Source organism: Syngnathus leptorhynchus, chromosome 15 (assembly GCF_054491065.1).
Source record: "Syngnathus leptorhynchus isolate UIUO chromosome 15, UIUO_Slep, whole genome shotgun sequence".
In the NCBI taxonomy this organism is placed as follows: Eukaryota; Metazoa; Chordata; class Actinopteri; order Syngnathiformes; family Syngnathidae; genus Syngnathus; species Syngnathus leptorhynchus.
In genome coordinates this window covers 3,673,760-3,691,549 of record NC_141209.1, presented here as the reverse complement: position 1 = coordinate 3,691,549, position 17,790 = coordinate 3,673,760, and the positions used below count along the sequence as shown (strand labels likewise).

General features: G+C 45.5%; 1 protein-coding gene and 1 long non-coding RNA gene across 4 annotated transcripts in view; one reads left to right on the top strand and one right to left on the bottom strand.

Annotated features, from left to right (window-relative positions):
- spred1 (sprouty related EVH1 domain containing 1) overlaps positions 1–13,409 on the bottom strand; it is a 23,626-nt gene extending 10,217 nt beyond the window's left edge. The window contains exons 1-4 of one of the 3 annotated variants that reach the window (XM_085931789.1): positions 13,286–13,409; positions 13,002–13,131; positions 11,498–12,178; positions 3,215–3,485 (exon numbers count right to left, since the gene is read on the bottom strand). In XM_085931789.1, coding sequence (XP_085787915.1) covers positions 3,215–3,485; positions 11,498–11,529 — 303 coding nt within the window. In that variant the 5' untranslated portion in view covers positions 11,530–12,178; positions 13,002–13,131; positions 13,286–13,409. Of the gene's footprint in view, positions 1–3,214; positions 3,486–11,497; positions 12,551–13,001; positions 13,132–13,285 lie in introns of those variants that run through there. The other 2 variants (XM_085931790.1, XM_085931788.1) reach the window with 2 other exon arrangements.
- On the top strand, positions 13,102–17,790 carry LOC147045163 (uncharacterized). The gene is made up of 3 exons (XR_015068324.1): positions 13,102–13,215; positions 16,367–16,470; positions 16,757–17,790. It is a non-coding gene; the product is annotated as an uncharacterized LOC147045163 (long non-coding RNA).

Sequence of the window (17,790 nt, the reverse complement as noted above, 5' to 3'; positions counted from 1 at the left end):
ACCCCTGATCACTTAACTGATCGAGAATGTTGTCCATAAGCGTATCACAAAATGTTTTTCGACTTCCGCCTTCAAAAGCAAAGATAGGGCCAAGGGTTAAGCCAGAGGGGACGAAGGGAAGAAGATGAGTGGACACTGAGGAGGATGGTGTGGGATCAGGTGATAAAAGAGAGGCGGATGGGGTGTCTGTGCCTCCGGGGGTGATTGCGAAGGGCGAGACTGAACGGAGCCCAAGCAGGTAAGATGAGCGCCGCGCGGCGAGGCCCGCACAGACGTGGGAGGAAGTATCACGTGTTGCGAAGAAGGACAATACTCAACGTTGGATACCATAAACCAGGCTTTTGGAGGTGACGGAGCCAGTAATGTTGCACGAGTGGGGGCAGACATAGTCGGAGGTGACATGTGCCGGAAAGCAGACACGGGATAAGATAAAGAAGATCTTTGAACTCTTGATTTTTTTTTTTTTTTTTTTGGAAGTGCTTGCAAATCAGCATTGAATGTGTTCTGTGACCATCGGAGACTTCATCTGAGTTTTAAATGAAGATTTTCTTTCCCGAGGCACAAAGCAAACACCACAAAACACCGTCACCACTGCGTTCACAGAGTCACAAGGTAGTCACATAGGCAACATTATTGGCGCTGACAATTTACAAGGTGGTCGACACTGATAGCCTGGCAGATACTAAACCGCATTGGGTTGGCCAAGCTCAACAAAACGAGTAACGCGCACGGCATCGGGTCCTCGCCCCAAAAGGGAACGCTTATTACGATGAGCCAGGAAGGCGCCACCGGCACAGCTGTGAGCAATCGTTGGGAGGCTAAGAAGAGCGAGGCAGAAAGCGCAGCTCGAGATCTGACACAAATCCGAGAGCCGGTGTCGTAAGAACTCGTCAACCAATTACGTCTTTTTTTCAGGTTTTTTTTAATAGAGTGGAAGGGGGGGGGAGAGAGAGAGAGAGAGATTGGTGGCTATATGGAGAGCCAGCTGAGTCATCACTGGTACACTCTGTGCCGCATCGCTGCGCATCGCAGTCACATTCCCACCACCTCTCATTCGATCTGGCTCCACCTATGATTGGTGCGTTCGGACAGAATTGGACGATCTTTCTCATGCACCCCCAAAAACATCAGCCAACAGTGTTCTTCTCAAGCTATTTAAAGGTTACAATCAGGGATGGGAACGATTCGAGAGTTTTCTTTCCAAAGATTAGCCCTATCTTTGTTCAGACAAAACAACCTCAAATTAAAGCGCAATGTCCGCATTATTTTGAGAACAGAAAAACATTCAAGCCAGGCTTGAACATTTGTGACCAGGGTTTGATTATTCTATCAATTATTCCATTGATTCCTCTGGTAATTTATTTCCCTGTATCGTCAAGTTGTTGTTTTTAAATTCGCTTTTTTTTTTTTTTTATAACGGAGCCACCGACTGGGTGAAGAGAGCCTAATTTGTCTTTCTATTTTAAAACTGTAACCAGGAAGTGGCACGCCGGCAAACAAACAGCAACGAAACCACGCAGATGAAAAGGCAAACTCCTCGACGGAGATAATTACGGTACGTCAATAACTCGTGCAGTCGACTCGCTGATGGTTTCAAACAATACTGCGGTGAGAAAAGCAGATAATGTCATGCCTGGCCGTCTTGCATGACTAACATTAGTCGTCTGTGGCTTTGTCTGCGGCGGTTGTTTTCCTTGGACCCGGCGCTGTTGTCGTGCCGATGCCCTCAAACAGTTGGACGGCCATGCCAGGCACCCGGCCGGCGCTGGGTGGCATCCTGACAGCCACAGCTTACATATGGCCGCGTGTTTGTTGTGGTGACTGGGGTAGATGCTGGCGGCGAGCGGGGTGTTTTACCACTTCCCAGAACAGTCGCCCGGGGTCTCGGAGCCATGTGTATGCCCCGGCCTGTACGGCAGCATTCCCGTCACACCCTTTTCCTGCGCTGCGCACACATGCATAGTAACGCACTTAAGAGGCCTTGAACACAAAACACATAAAACGCTCTCAGTCAAAGGCCATTCAGACGCCAGGCAGCCTACGAGCCGCCAACGTCGAAGCATTAAAAGGCCACCAGAGCCTCGACGTCACCGTGTTTGCCGCGGCCTTCTGACATCATTTTCACACTTTCGTTACACACAGTCTGGATTATGCCAAAGCATCTAACTGCATCATTTGAGCATCCGGCACACAGCACTTGGGATCAAGAAGGTCACTTAGGATAAAGGATTAATATGGAGATGCCATTGCGTTGATTGGAGGAAACAAAGACGGTGACGACTGCAACTTCAAAACCACTGAAACAGCAGGAAAGCTCATTTGGGATGCAGATTTTGCGTTACATGTCACACGTCGGCCTCGGAACGCCACGACACTATCTCACACTCACTATCGCGTGTTTTATTTTATTTTTTCTGAATACATTTGCTGCCACAGTCTATACGTGACACACGCCACAAGTGAGCAAATTTTCAGGCACTTTATTTCTTTGGTACTAATTACAAGGTTGAGCATATGTTTCCACAATATATTTCATCCGTTGAGCTAAGTAGGTTTCCCACATCCCTCATCCATCATTCTCCGCTCCTGAGTAATCTGCCCTTCTCCCGGATGATGTAATCATGCATCACAGCATCACGCAGTTTGCTCCTATTTTCAGATACCTGCGCCACGGAGGCATATTGAACAACGCTTCCTGGGCGAGCGCCTTTGAGAGTGACACAAGCGCGGGGGATGGTGGTGACGTCATCCCCATCTTTCGGATTTTGAAATTGGAGTGAGCATAAAAAGGAGGGGGTGAATGAGTAAATAGGGTGAAATGACACACAATTTCTCTCATTCACAATGGTGGAATTGAAAGAAGAAGAAAAAAAGTGCAGATGATCCATGTTGGTATGGAGCAAAGTGAGGGTTGCATTCTTTCGTCTAACAATTTCATGAAGGGCACACAAGCAACAGCTGCTGCGGCGGCGGTATCCTTAGTACCAACAACTAACCACAAGACCCAAAGCTAACCAGGACCATTTGTTCTGGAAGTTGAAGGGAAAACACTTCAATCATAACTATAGCCGTCCAGAACACATAAGTCCGGCTTTTCTCTAGGATGCACTCAAACATGAGACACAATGAATCCACAGCAGCTGCATGGTGACACGAACCCAAATCTCACAGGAACGTTTCCAGCACCCTGTGGAGTCCGCAAAGCGTTCCTTACCACTTTGTCTTTGAGCCGCTCCCCCTTTATGTAGAACTCCACTGCCGTGGGACTGGGGCTTGGGCTGGGACTGGGCGTCGGACTTGGGCTACTAGGGCTGAGGTTGCCCGTGCTTCCCCGGGTGCCACTGCTGTGGGTGCTGTTGCCGTCGTCCGCCTGGCTGACCTTGTAGACGGTAACGCAGCTGAGGCCGCCGCCGCCCAAGGGAAGCCATCCGCCACTGGAGTCATCCCGCGTCATGACCACTGCTCTCACACGCGCATAACTGTCACTGTGGAAAAAGGGAGGAAGCATCCAAAAGTATGTTAAAGGAATTTGAACAGAACTGTAAATCATTAGAAATTTTAAGATGAAACTAAAAACTATTCATAGATGGATTACACAGATTGTAATTCAGTACAAGTTTAAACCCGACTGGAAAGTGAGTGACCGTTTGTTCAAGCGCCACTGTTAATTTCCAACTGACGTGTAATTTCCAACCCGCCAAAAAAACTCAAGCCATTTCTTAGCTAAAAAAAAAAAGCAATTAAGCTGAATTTGCTTCATGTTTAGCTAGCCCATGTCACCACTTTTTGAACTGTGCCACTCGACGGTAAATGAAAATTATTTATCACAAATGCCGTTTGCATGTCCCTCGGCCTCTCGTTCCATTTTTTACAATGTAGCCTTGTTGCATCTCCACCTGTGGTCAGATGTCAGCTGATTAGATAACGCATTAGGCCACCGGAAATGACAAAGGTCAGGGTGTGCTGAGGGCGACATTTTCCACAGATTCCTGGTAAAGTATTAAAAGATTTGGGAAGCAGACAGAGACGAGTAGAGAGTGCGACAATAGGCTTTCCGTGTTGCGTGCCTTTAAAGACTTCGGCTCAGCGTCGATAAATGTGTCAATTTGACGATCGAGAAAGTCACCGACTGACACCGACTAATGCAACAGCTCCCATTTTGACTCGGTCCCGCTGGATCTCGTCAACTCAATGTGGGTAACCTTTGCTCTCTACCTTCCACACCCTTAGCAAAGATCATTGCGGGGATTATCAGTTGCCACTTCATCTGTTGCGTCAGAAAGTTTTTGTTCCATTTATCGGAAGTCATTTTGATAAGACTCCTTTACACGTGAGTTATGCTAACATTGAATACATTTTAAAAAACTATTTAGATTCACCCAGCTAATTGAGTGACAAGTTGAAAAGCGATATGTATACGTTTAGAATTTTCTACCAAGCAATGTGAAGCCAGGATGAAACTACAGTAGCTGCGCAAGCTAGGTAGCTAGCATGACATCACACCAGCATGAACATGACATGGAACAAGACAACCAGTCAAAAATGTCCAAATAGTTCCGATAAATGGTACATTTTATGGACTTTCCATGAATTTCCTGTTTTCGTTCGGCGCCTCAGCGGTTGGCGGATTTTATAGTTCCATTTCCCCACATAAACGATGACTGGTAGAAATGTCTGATCACAAGTTGATCCCAATAATATCCTCGAAAGTACAAAACGATTTGGATCATGCCACTCAGTAAGATGTTTGCTTTCCAAATACGTTTCTTGTCTGTTTTCATACTTAAATGTGTTTTTGGATAGCTTTGGCCCTCTGCAAAGAGAACAACAACTTCCCTTACAAACTCACCCTTTCTGGTCACGCCTTTTTACAGCACTGGCATCTACTTTACACCACAACCTTTGGCCTCATCACAATAAAAATTCATTCTGGACCAATTTACAAGCAGGAAGAGATGGAAATACAGCGGCTGTTAAAGCCCCCCCACCCCTCCCCGCCACTTCAATAAAAGGGGTGATGGATGCAGGAGGGGCTGTCAGTCAGGCATGGGGTCCCTGGGGTGAACAGAAGGCAGGCGGTGTCGTCGCTCAGCCATGACCAGGGCACAATGACCAGGATCTGACCCTTCAGAAGTACCATCTCACACATGCCAGCACAGGGACACACTCACAGGGAGGAGGAGGAGGACAGACGGTCTAGACCCCAACAGGAAGTTAATGCGCTTTTCTTTTGTACCAATGGAGGAAGAAAGGTAGAAGCAAGAAAATGTCTAATCCTTTTTTTTTTTTTTTTTGCTCTTCAAGAAACAGAAAGTGGTCCAGAGTGCAACGCAAGCATGGACATTTAGACCAGGACGATGGAGACAAAGGCTTTCCTCCACGCCCCTCGCTGGGAGTACACAGTCCACTGGACACACAATCGAGAGCGGAAGCACATCAGCTGGTCTGGGCCTCTGAGTCACAGTCAATGGGGGAGATACGGGGGGGGGTTTGGAATCGAGAGAAAAGAGCCCCCCCCCATTCCAAATTATTCCAAGTTATTCTGCTGGATGACTGACTTCATTTCCGACGAAAAGAATGAGAGAAAAACAGAAGGGGGGGGGTAGGAGAATGTGACTGTGGGGGAGGAGGTGGTGGCGGATAGGAACAGGGTGGAGACCAAGGTGACAGTCAACAGCTCCCGGCTGCATGTGAATAGAGCCTTTTCTATTCACAAAAAGGATGTGCGCAGCCTTTCGCCGCCTCCATAAAAACGGGGCGGTTTGCATTCAGGGAATTGGCGATATTTGGCGACTGCATTTCCTCAAATGGACGCCGGGCCTCAATTAGTCACCGGGTGTGTCATCCACTTCTAAATGCTTCCCCACAAATAAACGCGCCTCCCTTTTCCTTTCCGGGAAGAAAAAAAAAAAAAACACAGGTTGTAAGTGTATACCTCAATTTATAGACACTGTGGGCACACATGCTTGTTTGAACTCCTTTGCTAACTAAAACAGCAGCACAATTCCTATAATGCAATACAGCATGAATTCGATGTAATTCTCCATGATGGTCATGTTTATTTTCCTTGAAAGTCCACTTTAGCCTGAGCTATATATTGTTATTAGCTATTTGTTCCCTTCTTTTAATCAAAATTAAGACCTCTCATTCCCTTAATGTGACCACAAGGACGCTTATTTGTTTTATCCAGTTGCTAGCTGTGGATTTAATGATGAGCGCCCATTTTTTCCAGATCAGGCCTTGTATATTATGATCCCAAAAATGCAATGACACAAATGAAGGCCACCAGCTTCATCAGCTCTCATAAAAATGAGAGCGCAAGGAGCATAAGAGTCTGACGGTGTATATTTAAATAAATTTCAAAAAACAAGATGTTGGGTGGAAGGAGGAAGACAAAGCAGGACGTTGTGGTGAGGAGAGGGCGTGATGGTATAGCACGTGCAGACCAGGCTGGCCGGGGCCTCGAGGCCGGCCGCTCTAGTGTGTGCCGGAGAAGGGGGATCCTGGGACAAGCATTTCCTAAGTGGACAAAGTGTCCGTTTGTCTGCTCGCTCTGGCCCATGGCTCACTGGGCTCCAGTATGCCATCATGCTTTTTGCTTGTGTCTCAGTCTTTGGCTTCCTATCCCAATGGTGGGAGGAGGGTGGATGGGGGGGTGAAAGAAAGGCACGAAGAGGAGAAGGAAGAGGAGGAGTGACGAATGAGAGGAGAGAGAAAGGATGTGGCCTGAGCCCTGGGAGCCGGCCAAGTCGCCCTCCCTTCGCTCCGCTCTGTCTCCCTCTGCTACCAAAACCCCTCCCCGCCTGCCTCTCGCCACACAATGGCTGCTTCTCTGCTGAAATTTCACGTTATTGGATGCCGGGCCTGCAGTTTTGTACTCCCACAATGTCCAAGCAGTGGAGCATGCTGCAGGGGAGACACACTCTGCAAGCTAAAAGCTGGAAAACCATTCCTCCTTTCATTAACATCAGAAAAGGGGAGAAAAGTCCCCCTCGCTAAACTCATTTTTTCCATCTCCCCATTGCTCCTCAAAAAACTAGAGGAACTCCTCGAGACAGATTTGGCTTGTGCGACTTTAGAAGCATTTATAGGGGGGGGGGGGGGGGGGAATTCATTAAAAAATCATTGGGCAAAATAAACAAGCTACTTAACCCAATCCGATTTTGTAGCTTATCCTCAGTTAGGATCTGTGAAAATCAAGTGGGAAGTGTAAAAAGTTAAGCTAGCTTTCAAAACAAATCAAGTCAGATTTGACAAATCCAGGCGAGAAAACAAATATTGAAGATAGACAACATGCGATCCAGGCCGCCACCGTCGATTCCGTTGCCAGCTAGCTAATTAGCCGCGGTTCAAGAGCTCTAAATAAGCAGCCAACTTGAAGGGCAGCGCTAAACAAATGACACGACACGACGTGGACGCAAAGCAAATTATGACACAAGGACCACAACGAGAAGGCTCGTCGGGGGTGCTTTATGTTCAGCCATTAATAAAAGCCGAAACGGTAATTGGACAATGCCCACTGAACAGACGGCGTTTTTTGCCCGCCTGCTTTATTAGCTACGCCAAAAGCCAATTCTCAGCCTGTGGAAGGAGAAGTGAAAGAGAAATGTTGCCGTATCTTCTTGCAACACCTCGAGGCTGCCGGTGAGTCATCCCTCTCACAAGAACATTCGGCCAAAGCTACCAACTGACTCAGGGGGAAAAAAAAAAAAAAAAAAAACAACACTCTGCAGCACTAAACAATGAAAATCTTTTTTCTTTTTTTTTTTTAATCACACAATGGATTTCAGTCAGGAACTTGAACAGAATAGTAAGAATATTTTGATGAATTAGCCAGTAATTGTCATAGTAGCTGCAAATTTCAATTTCTGGGTTTACGCCTGATCAAACAGACCCAAACTACAAAACCATTCAAATGATCTAAATGACGCTTATGTGAAATTCTGACTGTCTATTGGTGGATTAGCAATAGGTGCTATTCTGGGGGGGAATCAGACATTCAAGCCATCACTATTGGGGGCAAAAAAAGCTACAGACCGAGTAGATCTTAATTTAAACCACCACATGCATTCCAGTAAATGAAAACCTTGCGCATGACATTACCGCCTAGTCAACAACAGAAGAGGAAGCACAAGTTTGGACTGTTGCACAGCGTCTATGGTCTCCTTTAATGTCGGAGCGCTCGGTCTCCAGGGATGGTGATTCTAATTGTAGTTATTCTATAATAGGGAACAGGAAGAAGGCTTGGAAGATGCAGGAACAAGGTATTAAGGACCAGGTCATACCGCAAGCAAGGAAAAGTAACAATTTGAGATGGCGAGCTATCTTCCCACCAGTGAAAATACATTTGGCACGCACAAAAACCCCATTCCTGTTTTCAAAGGGTTTTGGGAAGTCCATCAAAGAAACAAGGTTTAGGATTTACATCTGTGCCCTTTTATGTCTGCGGCCTCGGAGGAAAGAACCCGTCTCGGGCCAGCTGCAAGCAAAGAGCTCGCAAAACAAGGCGCAGCCTTCATGGTCCCCACATGTCGCACGATTGAAAACAATATCCACGATTGAGACGCTTAAAAGGTCTTCTCGCGGGAACATCAGAAGGCACGTTCTGCTGTTGTGGCGCTTGGCAAAAAAACTTATCGACGTGAAATCTGCCCTCAATGGGGGCTGACATTTAAAGCACCTAAAACACTCAAAGAGGAAATGAAAAATGTAAAGGGGAAGTGGCTGGGCTTTTAAAACGCACAAAAATCCAGGCCCGACTCCAAGCACAGGGGAATGGAACATGGCCTCCGTCACGGGCAGTCCGAGCAGTCTGGTTACTCAGAGCGCCGCTGCCATTAATCACCCAAACAATCGCACACGGCAGCTTCTAGAACAAGCAGACACTGGATCATAAATATTGTGTCTGCAAAATAAGTTTAGGAAAGCTCTCCCACTGAGAGCAAATGGTTGTACGATGGATGAGGTAAAAATGGATGATGTCAAATAACGATGATCGGGGGAAGCGAATACGGCGCGAGCGAACCATCTCTCTTATGAGGTTACATCAATTTAATTGACCTTTAACCTGATATTTGCTTGTTCTGCAGCCTTCCGGCACAGACCAACTGTTTTAGAGCCCTAAGCAGACTTTGTGAAAAGGGCAGGCACGTAGCTAGCAAAACACACGTATCACATCCAGTCACAAGCTAGCACTCCCCAAACCTATTTAAAAAATAAAATCTAGAAAATTATTTTGCTTAACATAAGGCCTGCAGAATATCAGCAATTACCCAGGCCCGTAAAAACATGAGCAGTTGAAGTAGCCGTCTCCCCTTTGTCATTTCATGACTTGATGAGGGTTGTTTAGCAGGAATGCGTTTGGAAAGCGCCGCCCCAGGAATGGGAGTGCAAAACAGACACAAGGTGATAAGATCACAACACCCCGCATGGCAGATAAAAATGCTGAGCTGTCAAATCAATCACACAGATAGGAAGAAGGACACAGTGAGAGGGAGCGCCGGAGATCACCTGACCGGCGACAAGACAATAGAGGTCCGACTCCATGTATGATCATTTCACGACAAGCAATACAAGGCCAAATGACCTCTCGCTCATAAAAAAATTCTTCTTCTAATGACCTTTTACGACACGCATGACAGGAAGAACTTCACATATTCGAGCTAAAGACGTAGGATGTCAGGACAAACCGAGAACCACCTGGACCTAGTTCCCCCCCCCCCCAACAACTATGTAATGTTGACTAGCTAAATGGAAGATGAACCATATGCAGTGGAGAGCAAAATGATTGTTACAAAAGAGGACAGGGTGAACGAAAGCCTTTACCAATAACTTGGCATGACGCCTATCTTGTGACAAATTTTCGTGGGCAAAACAAATCAGCAGTGTGATCTTAACTTCAAAAATAAAAAATAAAAGAATGGAGACAGCTGCTGTAACGTTCTGTATCTCACTCCCTCTGCGTTTCTATGAATCATACGCCCAGCAAGACAGGTGGTGGAATCCTAGCAACAATATTTGGATCACTTCGCCATCTTAGCTGCCGCCATTACGCAGAGAGAGGAACAAACAGCGGCACATCACGTCAATCTTGTCGCAGTATTTCCCAACGTGTGGGCCCTGTGGTCGCTTCCACTATTGACGACTGGGGGAGAAAACAGGAAAAGGCCTCGATTCACATGTCGATACTCATGTGTATTTAGATCACTTCTCCAAAAAAGTTTGAAATGACACAAATTAAGCGTGACTAAGAGCGCCAGTGACCGCAATGATTCTAACACTAGTTTTCAAAACTAAGTTTTGCATTTAGAACAATTCTATTTGAATCCTGAACAAAGCAAACACCCCAGGATGTCTTTGTGGACTTGATGGTTGATCGTCGGAACCACAATGAATGCAAAAAAAAATTGCTTGAAATCTATCTTATAACATCAGCACTCAATACCTTGTAAGTCGTTCGACCTTTGATTCCAGAGCAAAAGATGGACGTGCAATTCAGGTAGGTTACGTAAACACGCAGATCAAGGACAAAAGCATCTATGCAATATATCGCCGCCCCGCCTTCCGCAAGGCCCATAATGGAGAGATTCAGAACATGGGTGTGTTTGACACATTAAAAGCGTGACAGTGTAAATGGCTTGGGGGGGGGGGGGGGGGGGGGGGGGGGGGGTTCGAGCAGCACATGACTTCCTCTGTGACAAATACATTATCAAAAGACACAGAACAGTGTTGATGTGTTGCGCACAGAGAGAAATGGCGTGAAAAGGAAATGTGATCATTGTGTGACCGTGGCTGCAATGCGAAACAGCGTACAGTTGAATGTGAATGGGGCCTGGCAGGTACTTTATGAATGGAGGGGATCATGTGACCGCGGCACCTCCCGAAGCAGATATTTCTCACTGACTGTCAACAAGCGCACACAAGGGCTCAGCCGTGTAAAGCCAGAACACCCCCACCCCACCTCAACCTCCCCAAAAAAAGAAAAAAAAAGGGTTCGAGACACGGAAATAATCACCTCTTTATCCGACGTGTTTTGACGACTTACGAGACGCTTTTGTTGCGTCCGGGCGTCAATTTAAAGCGTTTTTTTTTTTATGAATGGAGATATGTAAATGAGCGTGATTGAAGAAAAAAAAACATCTTCCGCCTTTTGGAACTGAAACATCCATTTTAAGGCGCTTATTGTCATTTGTTTACGACGACGATATCCCAGTTATTGTGCATACGCGTATGAATGTACAAAAAAATGGCGTTTTGCGCTCTTGTGCTGTCGTCTACGTGATATTAATACACGTTTGCTTGAGGCTTTAAATGAATTTCACGCCAAAATGAGCGTGAGTTGTTGAGGATTATACTCATGACGACATATACGCCATTCAAAAAATATGCATTCATATTTAACCGTCTCGTATTTATGAAGCACCATACGTCACGATCGCGTAGCAGAAACATGAAAGGGACAGAAAAAACGACCTTAGTGGTAAGAATTTGTACTCACTCATTGTTTGGATTTGTTGAATCTTCACTCATTTTCTTCCTCACGGAGATCCGAATCCTAGCACTAGCATCGACGGCGCTGTGACGGCGGGACAAAATCGCACAAAATTCACCATTTTCCTCCACATACGTACAACCGTGTCGTGTTTTCGTTAGGTGTTCATTAAGGGTGGGGTGCTAGGTAAAAAGTGTAAGAATGCTCCCCTTCGATGGAAAAAAAACATGGAGAATAAAAAAAAAAAAAGTCAAGCTAGCATTAGCCGTTAAATTGCGAGGAGGAAGAATGACAATTTTGCCTTCTCCTCCCTGGAAGTAAAATCCGACCACAACACAAAATTAGCCATCTTCTTTCCAAACAAGGTCCGGTTTGGTGGGTAGATAAAATAGATTTAAAAAAATCTCCTCGCTGCGTGTGTGTATATCCTCAAAAAACACAGAAGGTGTTGAAGCCTGTCACATTCGGCGGCGGAGTAGTCGTGGCTGGCTGTCGAGCATCCATTCGCCAACTTGAGAGCTCTCCGGGACGACACTTGAAGCAGCGCCTTGTTGGAAAGCCAGCCTCACTCCGCCAACGTGTCCGAGTAATGTCCGCTTAAAGGCAACCTCGACGCCCGGGAAGGAAAAGGAAGATAGCGAGGGATACTGGAGTGGAGCCACAAAATGGGGTTTCTTCACAAATGCTCTTAGAAGGGAGAGAAAAACGAGTTTTTAATTTCCCCCCTCAGAAGTTGGCGGACATCTGCTTTAATCGAACTCCATTTTCAACAAGGGGAGGGGAGGCATCGGAAAACTGGGCGGATGTGTCGACCTTCTCTCTCGCTCGAGAAAATTAAATCCTTCCGCGGCGTGTTCAAATTGTTCAATTTAAAGCCGCTATCGCTCGATTTTCAACATTTCCAATTATCCGTATTTCATTCTGACTAATGAAGCGACATTTTAGCGAGAAACGACACGCGACAAGCGTGTGTTTCCGGAGTTGACGCAAAGTAGTCCCGGTGGCGCTTTTCCCAAAAAGAAGTTTCCCTGGCTTCAATCACGCATCGCTACGACGAAGCACGCGACGTAGAAAATAATCCCAGCGGAAGGAAGTTGGTGATTAAACTTGATATCTTTGCCCCCCCCCCCCCCTTCACAATCTTTACTTAATTCCACCACTTCACGTAGAAACATGGAAATAGCATCGACAGAGAGAGGGCACACAGTCACAACACGTGGAATTACATCAGATCCCGTTCATAGTTTCTGTGGTCAAAACAAGAAAGCAGTAATCCAGGCTTGAAAAACATAAAAGCAGATCCATATTGACATTTTCCTGCCATATTACACAAGAAACGCACATCACATAAGCATGTATGCCTAAATGTTAATGTTTACACAAGTGACAATTAAGGCATTTTATTATATGCCAACAGAAATGCGATATATTAGAGAAAAGCACAGTGAGGTATGTGTGTGTACGTTAGCCTGTTACTGGTTTATGGAGGTTGTCATAAAATGGACCATACCATTAAGATTCCAGGGAGAGGGAGCGGGACTCCAGACAGTTCTGAAGAACCCCTATCCTGTTTGTTTTAGATGTTGTCCCCCTGTAACACACCTGATTCAAATCAGCTCACAAGTAAGCCTTGAAGAAGCCTGAAAATAAAGTAAGAAAAACCTCTGAAAACTGAAAAAAAACAGCCCCCCCCAGGACCAAGTTCGGGGACCCCTGTCCAAAAGGTAGAAGCAAATTACACAAAATAAAACAATAACAAAATGTCAAATATATGTAAAATGGGAAGAGGGCAACCTTAATGGATTTGGCGCCCAAATCTGACGTACTGCAACGTTGACGACATTTTAGCTGTTTGCTTGACTTTAGGCTGTCATTGTCGTCGCTTGTTTCAGTTCTTCAGGAAATACAAACGGTGCGATGCTTTTGTTTTGAAGCTAAACTCGACAGTCAATGACTAGGTGCCATTCTCACAAGGTTACAATTTTTAAGTGTCTTAATTGCAGGGTGGTGACTACGAAAGGTATTGCGTCTAAAGCAAACGCAAGCGTGAGGGCTCTTAAGGCATGTCTGACTGGTTCTCTCTATGAATGAAATATGACCACGAAGAACATCACATGCTCATTGGCATGATGCGCAAAAGGCTTTTGTTTTTCATGCCGGCATTGTCTTTATTTTCTCAACGCATTGGTGAAGTTTGTCTTATGATTGCAATCAAGGATGTTGATTCAGATGGAAGGTCAATACAGTTGAAAAACCCTTGAGGGAAAACGCATACTTGGGATGGTCTACGTTATGCAAATAGCCAGAAAGTCAAATATGTGTGGAGCCAAAAACCAAAAACGGTACCTGAATTGAAAGTTCTGCGCTGTAAATTGACACAATTGAAAGACTTCGTTGCTTTCAGCCGGTGTCAACACTGCCCCCCCCCCTCGCACTATTTCCTATTGTCAGTCTGCTGTGCGTGGGTTTGATTGAAACCCGATCCAGAGGGGGGAAACTGGTGTTTAGGGTGAGGCGGACGGGTCCCGGTGCTGCCCGAGGGGTGTTTATTTGGGCGGCTTCGCTCGGCTTCCCTGTAATCATGATCCGACCCCACAGGATAGAGCGGATAAATGAATATGTTGGAGGGGAAGTTGCAGATGACTGTTTACCATTCTCATGGGGACGAGAGGGAACAGCGTGTGTGTTTGTGTGTGTGTGTGTGTGTGTGTAAATCAGGCTATGTTGAAGCATTTGCAGATGTTTGTGTCATGGAACACGGTCCAAGGGGAACATTCTGACCACCACAATCTGTTAACGAGCCGGACTTTTGTATTTGACCGAGAGGACATCTTGATTTGGATCAAAGATGACGTTCTTACGGGAACCAGTAAATACTTAAAACACTGCCTTTTAGGTTTCTTGCTTAATGCTAATTAGCATCTATGTTGCAGCGCTTTAACACAAAGCAATGTATTGAAAATAAAACTGCTCATGACAACCTCAAATTTAAGGTCCTCAAATTTCTGTTAATTAAAATACTGTGGTATCGTCCAAGTAACTAAGTGGGGGAACATGGGAAGCTACCAGGAAATCACCTGCAGGCAAAACTGTTTGGAGTTTATTTACTTAACTGTAGATGAGGGGGATGAGGTGTCTTTTGTTTGGATGAGTCTGCACAAAAAAAGCATTTGAGAATGATAGTCAACAATTTCCTAATGTACTGGCAGTGAAGCTGTCTGAAACAAAAGTATTGTCTGTATTTATATATATTTGGCCCCTAAGTATTGTGGAGTAAAGTACATGTTATTACAATAGCCAAATGACTGTTGAACATTCCAAACAGGAATTCCGGGAAAACAAAAAGTAAAATAAACCCCGAAAGCCCATTGGAGAAATCAATTGACAAAGACAAAAGTTTGTCTATAGGTGCTGCTTGTTTGGTTAGCAACAGAGGATCAGCATGTAACACTTTTCTACACTTACAATCTTTTTTTCCTAATGGGTGTCTAGTGGAACGGTCCATTTATTTGGACCAATGAGAGAACGGCACCGACCGTTTGAGGAAATAACGGCGTACATATTCTGAACAATACGACCCCCCCCCCCCCCCCGACCCCTTCTCAGCTTTACTCCCGCCGTGGGCCTCCTCCACCTAATCCTCTCTCGCTCATCTGGGAACCACCAGCAGCACCCCACTATGAAGAGATGCATTGTGCCTAGATTATTTGATTGTTTTCAGATGTCAGAGCTTTTCCGACACAAGTGTAGGGAGGGGGGATCGGCCTTTGGGCTAACAGACACTCCGGGAAGGGTGGGGTCTGGCATTGGGACACAAGTCAAAGGAAGTGACCCCTGCAAAGGCCGATGACAAACAATGCGGTCTCACAAACTTCGGAACATACCACTCCCGCCAGATCCAAAGGGGGTCGGCGGAAGGAAGGAAGAACGGCATTCGTCCTCTCTCCTCTTAATGCGGCATCCATTCATTGGGTGGCCAGGAAGCCACTTCACTGATGAAAAGTCGTCACATGGGAAAGGGAGAGAAGTGGGTGGAGGGGAAAAGACAGGCCGAAGAAAATGCTTGGAGGTGGGATCAGGGGGGGAAAAGTGAGGAAGGGGAGCGTGACAGTGAAGGAGGAATGGTCTCGTCAAGCGAGGGGTCCCGTGTCCGTCCAATCGCACCAAACCGGCAACTTGTGTACAGGGGGAAGCAGCGCATTAACTGAATGGCGCTTTTGTTTCTCAAAGCCATGCAAGCCTACGAATGACTTTGAATCAAGATGAACATCAACAGGAATTCCCGCTCCCATTGCCCCCCCCTCCCCACAACTGTTCCCATCTGATTCCCTGAATGGCAAACCTACAGGGAACTTGAAGCGCCAGAGAAATGAGTAAAAAAACAGAATGTCGGGATTGGGAGCGTGGATAACACCGCCCCCGTGCGCTGCGTCATGCGTGACTCACCGCAGCAAATCGCAAGCGCCGTATAAACCTTCACAGCAAGGCTAGCTGTACATTCACGCCACGCGCCTTAAATAGCTTGGCCTCCTCGCCCAACCGCTGATGAAATCCACGCATTGAGAAAATGACTCAACCGTACACAAATTACAGATGCTGATCTTTGACATCACATCTGTTCAGATTTTTACCCGTTGGAAGTAACAGAAATGGCAGCATGTTGGATGAATGGTTAGAAGCTTGAGAATCAGGGTTTGAATCTCCATTTTGCGTGATTGACTGGGTTTTCGCTTGCTAGTCCATCCGAAAGTGTCATGGTTTTCGAATCCTTTAAAAAGCAAGTCAAGTTAAACATTTTAACTAGTGTTAACATTCTGATAAATAACTGCGTGTTTGTAATAAGTGGAAAATTCCATCTGTTTTTATCCATTTCAGTGGGCGGCCATTTTGACTTCTACTGCCACTTCCTGTCGACTGAAAATGACAGAGTACCTACTGGCTCATCTTGTGGACGGCACTTGAACAAACCAAGAAAACAGGTGAGCCTTGATGGTCATTACCCGAATCCTTAGGTAATGTGATGTCATTTTCATTGGACAGGAAATGGCAAAATGGCCGCCTTCTTAGGTGATAGAAACAGCTACATTTTGCTGCTTATTTAGTAGTACACAAATGCAAGATAATGCCACTGTTCTGTTAAAAAAAAAAGTACTCACTAGGTAATACTTAAATAGTGTGTGTGTCTGCTTGTGTGTGTGTACTCTGGAATGCACCTGGCCTGATATGCAGGCACAGGAATGCTGAATACCTTCTTCTCTCGCCCAGGGAGGCAGGGCTGGAATGTGGCCCAGGCCCCATTCTTCTTCTTCATCTTCTTCTCTCCAGTGCACACATACACGCACACACATGCGCTTGTGTGTTTGTGTGGGCTTTTATGTTCAGGTTCAGGAGACGGGTTCTGGTGGTGGTGGCGTGATGTGGGCGTGGATGCAAGTGCTTCGATACCTTGAGAACAGCTTGAGTGACACTTTATGTGAAGCTATTTGAGGATTTATTCCAACTAGCTTAGACTAGTATCATTCTGATTGTGTCTTAATAGTAACTTTTTTTGAGTCAGACAATTGCCCGCACTTCTATATGTACCTCAAGCTGGACATCAAAGACATCGGATAAATGCTCAAAGTGCCTTCCATAAACTTGGCAATTCTTTTCAGTCCTTCTTTTTATTTCCAAGTGTGTCAGAGGACGAGATGGTGATCGTATGCTCACAGGGCCGTCATTCAGAGCTAATTTCCTGCATGGCAGTCTTGAGACTTGCACTGCCAATTGATTTGGGCCTAGGCCTTTTGATCCCTCTCATAGTACCAGGAAGTCAGGGCTGGGTTCTCTAAAAAATAAATAAATAAAATAAAAAGACAAACAAAAAGGGGTCTGTCCAAAATGTGTCAGATGATGTTGATGGCCGTGGAATGGTTAATGTTATAATTACTGGTAAGTGCATCTGGAGGTTTTCATTTGGAAAGCTTGAATGAGCAAGAAAAAGGGATGTTGCTAGGTGAAAGCTGAACTGCTTTGTCAAGCTCTTATTTTGGTCTGTACTGACACACTGTGGCTAAAGATTGAGTTACAGCCATAGGAAATAACATCAGCACTACCCTGTGGACATTTCTGGTATTACATCAAGTGCTTGTGAATTGTTGGATTCAATAATGAATGATTAGTTTGACAGTCCCACTTGTACTTCTTCTAACAACGACAACAACCATTTTTTTGTAATATTTATAAATTAAAGTTTAAGTAACACGTGTATTTGTTTTTCTTCCCCCAAACGTCATCGCTATAAATTTATACATTATTTG